Source organism: Brassica oleracea, chromosome C9 (genome assembly GCF_000695525.1).
Source record: "Brassica oleracea var. oleracea cultivar TO1000 chromosome C9, BOL, whole genome shotgun sequence".
Classification (NCBI taxonomy): domain Eukaryota; kingdom Viridiplantae; phylum Streptophyta; class Magnoliopsida; order Brassicales; family Brassicaceae; genus Brassica; species Brassica oleracea.
In genome coordinates, this window is record NC_027756.1 from 43,275,024 (window position 1) to 43,285,892 (window position 10,869).

The 10,869-nt window shown below is 39.2% G+C and overlaps 2 protein-coding genes across 3 annotated transcripts; one reads left to right on the top strand and one right to left on the bottom strand.

Annotated features, from left to right (window-relative positions):
• LOC106315103 lies at nucleotides 1-1,662 on the bottom strand. The gene is made up of 2 exons (XM_013752873.1): nucleotides 396-1,662; nucleotides 1-275 (listed from the first exon to the last, which is right to left on the bottom strand). Exons 1-2 carry the CDS (start codon nucleotides 1,660-1,662, stop codon nucleotides 1-3), a joined length of 1,542 nt encoding a protein of 513 aa, XP_013608327.1.
• A 1,410-nt stretch (nucleotides 1,663-3,072) lies between these two features.
• Nucleotides 3,073-4,289, top strand: LOC106317696 (L-type lectin-domain containing receptor kinase I.9-like). 2 transcript variants are annotated; one of them, XM_013755468.1, is made up of 2 exons: nucleotides 3,073-3,129; nucleotides 3,286-4,289. In XM_013755468.1, exon 2 carries the CDS (start codon nucleotides 3,332-3,334, stop codon nucleotides 4,244-4,246), a length of 915 nt encoding a protein of 304 aa, XP_013610922.1. In that variant the 5' UTR covers nucleotides 3,073-3,129; nucleotides 3,286-3,331; the 3' UTR covers nucleotides 4,247-4,289. The 2 variants fall into 2 exon arrangements, with proteins under 2 accessions (XP_013610922.1, XP_013610921.1); XM_013755467.1 differs by having other exon boundaries at nucleotides 3,087-3,129; nucleotides 3,280-4,289.
• Nucleotides 4,290-10,869: the final 6,580 nt, after the last annotated feature.

A 10,869-nucleotide genomic window follows, 5' to 3' on the forward strand; every position in this document is an offset into this window, starting at 1 on the left:
TTATACCTCTACTCTCAATCTACTCCAATACACTCTAGTACCAAACCAGAATTGGAGAGCACCATCCATACTTCTCCCCTTCTTCCCTCTCATCAAGCTTAACTTGTTCCTTACCCCTTTATCAACTAGCTTCTTCAGAACATAAATAACCATAGACTTCCCTCGATGTTTTATCCTGTTTTGCTCTCTCCATAACGCGTAAATTGCAGCTTGGAAAGCATATCTAACGCAAAATGAACCCATCTTACTCAAAGTACTTCCCGAAATCTGAGCCACTATAACATTCAATTATTTGAGTGAGAGCTTCCCAGAATACCAAGCGTGAGAGATTCCCAGAGCTGAGTAGAATAAGAGCACTCAAAAAATAAATGGTTTCTAATCTCTGTGGCATTTACCCTGAAACCATTTGGAGACTCTATCCAGGGTAGATAACCTGTCCAACATCGCCAACCAAGTCATGAAAGCAAACTTTGGTGTAGCCATAGAAAACCAAACGCCTCTTGCCCATGAGCATTGAGCATGAGATTCACGCACCAACAACCAAGTTTCATAAGAAGAGAAAGTAGATTTAAATCCCGTCTTCATCCTCCAAAGAGTAACATCCATAATATTCTGCCTCATCTTCTCTTTAACCTCAGTCATCACTGCTTCTACTTCATTTAGCGCCTCTGTTCTGTGTCTTCTTCTCCTCCTCCTAGACATAACAGCTTCCTCAACCGTAGCATCTCTCCTTATACCCATTGCAATGATACCATGTTCTCCCAAAGTATCAAATAGCACCCCTTTAGCAGACCAATTATCAAACCAAAACGAGACATGACGGCCATTTCCCACTTCTTTTTTACATAAAGTTTTAGCGACATCTCTCAATTTCAACATTTTTCTCCACATCCAAGAACCGGCTTGAGTATTCAACTTCACTTCCAAGAAACACTTCTTCTTTAGAAGATAGGATTTTATCCATTTCCCCCAAAGCGAGTCACCTGATAGCAACCTCCAAATGAGCTTTAGTCCATATACCATATTGACTTCTTTTAATACCCGAATCTCCAGACCTCCTTCACTCTCCATCGTTCTTATATCTTTCCATGCAACTTTTGCTCCAGCAGACTTTAGAACAGGCCCTGACCAGAGAAACGAAGCACAAAGACACTCCACATCCTTCATACACTTACTTGGTAGCCTGAACACAGCTGCCCAAAAATTAACAATACTCATCAATACAACTTTAATCAATTGCAGCCTCCCCGCATAAGAAAGAAACCGGCACGTCCATGAGTTGATCTTACAACGAATCCTTTCCAGTAAAGGCAAGTAGTCTTGCTTATTCATAACTTTTGTCATCAATGGAAGTCCCAAATAGCGGACCGGAAGCGCACCCTCAGCAAATGGGAAATCCTTTAATACCCTACTCCTTTCATCCCTTGACACACCAGCCATATAAATTGTTGATTTCTCTATGCTTATACTCAGCCCAGAACACTTTGCGAAACCATCAAAGACAGACAAGGCCCCCTCAATAGACTCTTTCGTTCCTTCTATAAACACCATAAGATCATCAGCAAAGCAAAGATGAGTCAGAGAAATTGATTTACACCGAGGATGGAACTTAAACTTCTTATCTCTTACAGCTTTGTCTAACTTGTGAGAGAGTACATTCATACACAAGACAAGGGGAGAGAGAACAGTCCTGTCTCAACCCTCTCACACTTTGAAAATACCCAGCTAGTTCCCCATTAACTTGTACTATGAAGGAAGGAGTAGATATGCAGAGCTTTATCCAATGAATGAACTTTCCCGGGACACCTAGATCGCCTCCAAACACTGCAAAACAAACGGCCACTGCACAGAATCAAATGCCTTCGAGATGTCAATCTTCATCATGCACCTCGGGAAAACAGATTCTTTGTGATAATCCTTAACCAACTCCGACGCAAGTAACACATTCTCCATCAACAGCCGACCTCTAACAAACACCGATTGGTTCTCAGTAATGATACGAGGTAGAAGCAGCTTTAGCCTATTTGCAATAATTTTTGAAACCACCTTATAGAGCACATTACAGCAAGCCTAAGCATCATTTATATTGAAATATATTGAAACAGAGGGAGTATAAGTTAATATGCGCTTGACCCGTTTTTACCGTTTTAGGTACACACCCACATGCAGCATTTCGGTAGTTTCATTGCGTTGATTTTCTGCCTTTTAGTTAATATATTGTCTCAAATAAAGCTATATTGTTGATTTATCTAATACTAGCATATGGCATTACTGGAGTCTCGTTTGTAAAGGGAAGTAAACGGCGACTACATGCATAGGATGCTAATATTTTTTTCTCATAATTACTGCTTTCTCTTCAGCTTTCCAGGTTATGTTTTTCAACAAAGATCCAGACTCTCTTATTCTTTTTTTTTTGAATTATACAGAGGTATCCTGGTCCCACAGAAGTGATCCAGACTAGTCATGTGTTGCCACGTGTCGGTCATCTGTCCCTGGCGATGCCGAAATGTTAATTCCTCAGTGGCCGGGATTCGAACCCATGTGGCGGTACTCACAGCTGTAAGCCCTTTACCACTAGAGCTAGAAGCCCCGGTTAGACTCTCTTATTCATCATCAGCAGTGACTTGTAGGTTGCTTCAGTTCCTGATGATCTCTTCTTTTCATCCCATGAAAGAAGACGCTCTATATATATACAATTCCCCCAGTCATTTGCGGTTTCTGAGTTGCAGAAGAGTTGTTGTTAATGTGAAGATGTATTCTCCTGCAACTCTAAAGCAGAGGGTTAGGTTGACAAGGAAGGACCTAAGTCACCTAACTATAATTTCTATAAGTTGTCATATTCATCATCTAAAGAAAGTTGTCATGCATATGCCAGACTTTCCTAGGCTTCTTCCTTTTGGTCTCGCCCATAATTGCGTCGAAGTATCATCACAAAACATGTATTTTTTATTCTGCCACCGGAAGGTCAGGGCCATGTTTAGGATATGTTATTTTAATAGTATTTTTTTGTCTGCTTCCATTTAATAGAGCTCAAGTTGGTGCATTATACTATTGTTACTTTCAGGTTTCAGAATAGCCCATTAGTTGACGCGGTTGTCTACTCTGAATCTCTGATTGAAGTTGAGATCTGTAAGTTAAAATACGTCTCAAACTGGAACATTTTGAAAATCAAACCACGTTCTGAAGCTTGTTATTAAAATAAACAACATTAGAAAGTTTGGTAGGCTTTGATTACTAAAATAGAAGCTCACGTTTTTTCATGTTTATCATTGTATTGAGGTCAAGAAGATCTGCACATTAGATCCAAACTCTCTCTGCTTCATCATTGGTAATGGCTCGTTGGCTGCTTAATATTCTGATTATCTCTTCTCTTCATCTCATCTCTCTATCAAGTCAACAAGAAACAAGGTTTGTTTATGAAAACTTTCTTGACCAAGAAGATCTTTATCTAGATGCTTCTGCAAAGGTAGTTCCCAGTGGATTATTACAGCTGACAAACACTTCAATGAATCAAATTGGTCATGCTTTTTACAAGAAACCAGTTGAGCTCAGTTCCTCTAAACCACTCTCTTTCTCAACGCATTTCGTGTGTGCTCTGGTGCCTAAGAAAGGTCATGAAGGCGGCCATGGTATTGCCTTCCTAGTATCTCCTTCACGAGATTTCTCACACGCAGAGGCAACAAGTTACTTGGGGGCTTTCAACGCATCAGCACTTGAATCATCTCCCTCTTCTCACGTTCTTGCTGTTGAGCTTGACACTATTTGGAACCCTGAGTTCAATGATGTCATTAACAATCACGTGGGGATTGATGTGAACAGTCCTGTATCTGTCGGAGTAGCTTCAGCATCTTACTATTCAGACATGAAAGGGAAAAACGAAAGCATAAACCTCTTGAGCGGAAAGCCTATACAGGTTTGGGTGGATTATGAAGGCACTGTAATCAATGTTGCTATTGCTCCACTTAAAGTCCAGAAGCCAAGTCGGTCTCTTTTGTCACAACACATCAATCTTACAGAAGTTTTTAGAAATAGTTCGAGACTGTTTGTTGGGTTCTCTGCAGCAACAGGTGCAGCGGTCAGTGATCAATACATTGTTGGGTGGAGTTTCAGTACAGACAGAGGATCACTCCAGCGACTTGATATCTCAAGACTTGTTGAAGTTCCTCATTCTTCAGCTCCACATAAAAAACTTCCTATCATTCTGCTTGTTTGTCTAAGTTTTGTGGTTTTGTCTCTTCTTGCATGAGTTTATTTCCACATATGTGTTGAAATGTTATTCAAACATGAGAATAAAATGGTAGCCTTGTTCGGAGTCTGCTTTCTACTATGGTTTATGTTGATAATGTTCCACTGATATGGCTTTTTGGATCGGTTAATAGTTTAAATACTGTAGAATTGTTGTCAAAAGTTAGTCAACCGTTTACAAGGCAAAACGATATCATTTTGATTTGAATTTTTTTTAAAAATATGCTCTTTCGGGTTTTAAATATGTAACAAGAGTTGTAGTTGTTGTCCCTGATATTTTGCTTAGTGGTTTGCAATTTAAATTGTGTAGATTTGTTGTTATAAGTTAGTCAACTGTTGACAAGGCAAAACAATATCGTTTTGATTTGAAAAAAAATTAAAAATATGCTAAAATATGCTAATTCCGGGTTTTGAATATGTAACAAGAGTTGTAGTTGTTGTCCCTGATATTTTGCTTAGTACAGTAGTTTGCAAATTAAATTTCTTCTTGATTATATGAAACATTAATTAGTATGTGAGTTAATAAGTGCAGTAATGTTTTTTCTATAATTTCATGTATTACAAATCAAAGTATTATTCAGAAAATGTTACTTTTTCATTTAGTTCTATTTTCTGTGAAATTATCTATTCCTTTACAAAACTCTATTTCAAACTTTGTCTTTTTTTTTTTTTTTTAACAACACTATTTCAAACTTTGTCTTGTTACAACAATACGTATTAGGATATTTTGTTTGAGGCATGGGAAAAGGAGCTTGATGCACACCGATTCTCGTAGGTATAAGTCTTTATACAAAACAACAAAAGGGTTCAGGAAGGACGATGGATTCTTTTTCTACATACGCCTCTCTTTCCCTCAAAGCTACACAAGGTGAAAGCATTTGTCCATTGATCTTTTATTTGATTTTCACTTTACAGTTTACACTAATGGAGATTCACCATTGTCTGCTGCCTCTAGAACATGTGGCTTGCTTGTGTAGCTTGTGTCTTTAATATTTTACTTGCAACCATCAAAATTACCAAAGATGATTTATTTAGTTTTTAAAGTTACAAAAAAAGATTTAGCAATTTTATTTTCTAAATCATTATTTAGTAAGCAGTAAAGAAAATATACTGTTATAGAAAAAAAAATTCTTCTTTTCCTCATTTAATTGACACATCTATATGACAAAATTACATAGACTAAATTCTACAGCAAAATTTCTACCGCAAAATTTCTACCCTTGCAGCACAACCAATCATATATAGAATCACAACTTCAAGAATCAAAAAAACAAAACTTCAAATAAGAATACTCTCTTATTAATGCTCAAGAAACTTCACAAAACTTAAGTTCTCAAATTACCCACACATCCATAATGTCTTTCATCGACATATATATATAAGTCATAAAGTCCTAAACACACTTAACATAGGATAGTTAGATACTCCTAACTATAAAGGACTTTCCTATTTCCACAACATGTAGCTTGATCCTTAAGCTACTCCAAGCTTATCAACATTCTCCCCCTTAAGCTTGATCTCATCTTCACACACATTTCGAACTCCAATAAGATCTCTCATTTCTTTGAACTTGATCCTTCCAAGTGATTTAGTAAGAATGTCCGCCTTCTGTTCATTACCTGGAACATGTATAACTTCAACTTGCTCCTTTTCTACGCATTCTCTTATGAAGTGAAATCTTCGATGTATGTGCTTACTTCGTCCATGAAACACAGGGTTTCTTGAAAGCGCAATTGCAGATTTGTTGTCGACTTTAATGGTCACACGTTTACTCTCTTCTCCAATAGCTTCACCTAAGAGTTCTTGAAGCCAAATAGCCTGCTTTGCTGCCTCGGTAGCTGCCATAAACTCAGCTTCACATGATGATAATGTGACAATCTCTTGCTTCGTTGAACTCCAAGTGATAGGCGCCTGACCAAGATAGAATATATGTCCCGAAGTACTTTTGCCATCATCTAGGTCCACATTGTGAGAGCTATCACTGTATCCTATCAGCTTCACATTATTTCCCCGAGGGTAGAACAATCCAAAAGAGCTCGTTCCTCGGAGGTATCTAAGGATCGCCTTTAATGCTGCACTATGAGAATCTTTAGGAGCCTGCATATATCTGCTGAGAACTCCAACGCTAAAGGATAAGTCAGGACGAGTGTGGAGTAAATATCGGAGACAACCAATACGTCGACGGTACTCTGTTTCATCAGTACTTCTTTCGTCTTCACTCTTTGAGAATTGAGCATTTAGCTCCATCGGCACATGAATCAAGTTACATGACTCCATTCCAGCTTCTACTAAGATTCTCCGAGCATATCTGTCTTGCTTTAGTATAATACCGCCGTTGAACTGCACAACTTCTATTCCCAAGTAGTATGTTAGCTTACCAAGGTCACTCATCTCGAATTTTGTGGCCATCTCTTCTTTAAACCTAGAGATAGCGACAAGAGATGATCCTGTAACAAGTAGATCGTCCACGTATACTACCACAATGAGGAGATCCTGTTTTGCTTCCTTGCGATAGAGGCTTGGCTCCTTAGAACATCTCTTAAAACCTAGTCCACGCAAGATGTGATTCAGTTTTATATTCCAGGCTCTAGGTGCTTGGCGCAAGCCATAAAGAGCCTTCTTAAGCTTATACACCTTATGTTCTTCTCCTGGAACAATAAACCCCTCTGGTTGCTTGACAAACACTTCTTCTTTTAGTTCTCCATGAAGGAATGCGGTTTTAACGTCGAGATGATGTATCTCCCAGCCATGAGATCCTGCCACTGCAATGATTAATCGAATGGTTTCTATACGAGCTACTGGAGCGAATACTTCATCGTAGTCTACTCCATGACGCTGAACGTACCCTTTTGCAACCAACCTCGCTTTATATTTACTAATAGTTCCATCAGCATTGCGTTTGACTTTGAAAACCCACTTTACTCCTATAGGTTTCACACCATCAGGGAGTTCCACAAGATCCCATGTGTTGTTCTTTTCTATCGAGAGTATTTCATCCTTACAAGCTTCTATCCAGACCTCTAACTCCTTAGCTTCATTAAAATCCCAAGGTTCATCATTGATGATCATTAATAATCGCTCACCTTCCACTTCAGCAAGAAGAACATAATCATCGAGATAAGAAGGTTGAGTTCTTGCCCTTGTTGATCTTCTAGGTTGTGTATTGTCTTCTTCACCCTCGACTTCATCGTTAACCTCCTCATCGTCCTCATGTACATTCTCATCCTCAGTAACTTCTATGTCTGGAGTTTCTTCCTCTAAATCACTTAAACGCTTTGTATTTATCTCAAGCTCTCCATGATCATTATCTTTCATGCGTTCTTCAGAGTTCCATATCCATTCTTTCTCCTCGTCAAATATGACATCGCGGCTCACCACAATCTTTCTACTCTTTGGATCATAAAGGCGATATGCCTTTGATCCTGGCTCCACGCCAAGACGAACCAGGGTAAGTGATCTGTCATCTAATTTCTTCCTTCCAACGGTTTTAGTTGCAGCGTAGCAAACGCATCCGAATACTTTCAGGTGAGCAAGGTTTGGTTTTCTCTGTCTTAGTGCTTCATACGGTGTGCTTAGCTCCAATGATCTTGTCGCAACTCTGTTTATCAAATAGGTTGCGTGCCTTATTGCTTCACCCCAAAGTTGATTTGGCATACTCATGTGTTTTAAAATGCTTCTTGTCATCTCTAGCAACGTCCGATTACGTCTTTCTACCACTCCGTTCTGCTGTGGCGTGTACGGCGCGGTAAGATGACGATTGATGCCGTTGATGTTACAGTATGTCTGGAATTCTCTTGAAACAAATTCACCTCCTCTATCGGTTCGAAGTGTTCCAATCTTGGCTTGTGTTTCTTGCTCGGCAAGTTGCTTAAACCTTTTGAATTTTTCAAACGCTTCATCTTTTGTTTCCAACAATATGGTCCACATATATCGTGAGTGATCATCGATAAGCACAAATGCATATCTCTTGCGTGATGGTGTCGCTGGAGTTATAGGACCACAAAGATCAGCATGAATAAGCTCGAGAGGTTTAGATGCTCTGTACGTCGTCGCCTGTGGAAAAGACTTCCTGGTCTGTTTTCCTCGCAAACATGAGTCGCATGTCTCAATGATGTGACCAATATCTGGAACCCCGACAACAATGTCCTTGTTGACCATCAGCCTTATCGTATCTCTATTAATATGGCCCAACCGTGCGTGCCACATAGCAGAGTTCGTCGAGGCCTTTAGTTGTAAGCACTTCACTGTCTCGACATTGAGAGAGACCTTGTATAATCGATTATTTGATCTTGTTGTCTTGACCATCAGCTGCCCTGTCCGATCCAGCAACGTTAAAGTGTTCCCTTTCATGTATACTTCACACCCTACTTCTGTGGCTTGTCCTAAGCTCACGATATTGCTCTTCAACGCAGGTATGTAATAGACGTTGTTGAGAACCTTTTTGTCTCCTCCTTTAATCACAAATCGAACTGAGCCTTTTCCTACTATGTCCACTCGTGAATCATCTCCAAACCTCACTTTCCCGGTGATGGTTTCATCAAGCTCATAGAAGAAGAGACGGTTACCACTCATGTGGTTGCTGGCGCCATTGTCTAGATACCACACATCTTTCGTATCTCCTGCGGTTTCAAAGGTGCTAGGGTTTACTTTTCTTTCATTGAGAAAAACTACTTCGTTCATCATTAATGTATCTGCTTCTAGAGTGTCTTCATCCTTTTTCTCAATAGTCTCTTGAAACTTTAGTTTCAGGTCTGGGCAGTCTTGAACGTAATGCCCAAGCTTGTCACACCTAAAACATGTTATGTGTGAAGCATCTCCCCCTCTTCCTTGCCTATAAGCATTTTTTTGTTGCTGAAAAGACCCGTAGCGCCCGCGGCCTCTGCCTCTCCAGTTTTGCCGTCCACGTCCCCGACCTCGATTACTATAGTTGTTTCCATAGTTTTCGTGGTTCGAAGAGTCAGTATACATCAATTTGCCAGAGTCATCATGCATATCTTCTTCTTCTTCAGTGATTCTTTCTTCATACGCCTTAAGTCGTCCAACGATATCCTCAAAACTTGTTACGTTGAGGTCCAGAACTTGTTCAAGAGAAGCAACTATGTGTATATACTTCTTTCTTGGTAAGCTCTTCAAGAACTTCTTGACAAGTTTTGGCTCTTCAATTATCTCTCCCAAGGAAGCGGATTTTGAAGATATTTCGGACAGTTTGCCGACAAACGCATCAATACTATCTTCATCTTTCATCTTAATTCTGTCGAACTCTGCCATCAAGGTTTGTAGTCTAGCCTCACGCACTCTCTCGGCTCCAACATGTCGTGTCTGTATGGCATCCCAAACTGATTTTGCTGTGTCCAAGTCTCCAACCTGCAAAGTTAGCGCTTCGGGTATAGATTGGAACAATAGGGCAATAGCCATATTGTTCTTGTCTTCTACCTTGCTCCCAGGGTCGATTGCCTCCCAAACTTTGTTGACTTTAAGCGCTATCTTCATCCTCATTGCCCAGACTGTATAATTTGTAGAGTTCAGCATCGGAAACTTGATGGTGGTTGAACCACCATCTTTTTTATTCAATTCGATTTCTTCTTTCACTTCCGCCATCGATTATTTTTTATTTTATTTTTTTCCTTAAGGCTCTGATACCAAATATAGAATCACAACTTCAAGAATCAAAAAAACAAAACTTCAAATAAGAATACTCTCTTATTAATGCTCAAGAAACTTCACAAAACTTAAGTTCTCAAATTACCCACACATCCATAATGTCTTTCATCGACATATATATATAAGTCATAAAGTCCTAAACACACTTAACATAGGATAGTTAGATACTCCTAACTATAAAGGACTTTCCTATTTCCACAACATGTAGCTTGATCCTTAAGCTACTCCAAGCTTATCAACATCATATACGTATTAGACCTCTGCAGAATTCAGGTTGTCTAATAGAACTAAACTGTTCCAGAATAATCTTTTTTGTAATCTTGGTGTGGCTACTGGCTAGTGGCTACTACTGTGACATAACCGAACCATGAAAAAAGACGCTCTGAGTTGCGGAAGAAAGTATTATGCTGTAGTGGTTATCTGTTTCTCTCCAATATTAGCTTTTGTGATATGAGTATGTTGTTCATGTGACGATGTATTCTCCTGCAACTGTTGAGCAGAATTAGGAATATCCTTAACGATAGTTTCCATCAGATGTCATATTCATCATCTAAAGAACGTTCGTAGGTGTCATGCATATGCCAGGCTTTCCTAGGCTTCTTCCTTTTGGTCTCCCAGATAATTGTGTCCAAAATCATCACTAAACACCGGAAGGTCAAGGCCATGTTTAAAATATGTTATTTTCTAAATAGTATCTTTTGTCTGCTTCCATTTAAGATAGCTTCAAGTTGGTGTGTTAAAGGATACTTTCCGATATTGCAAATCTCGTATATTCTCTCTTTAAGAGTATTCTAGAACCATATACTCTTGTATAAATAGCATGTAAACCTTCTTCCGTTATATACAATAAATATACTTTCCATATGGTATCAGAGCAGACACTACAAGAAAACAGCGGTATTCTGACGGACATTCCGACGGAAAATGAAATCCTCGGAATATCCCGAGGAATTTCCGAGGAAG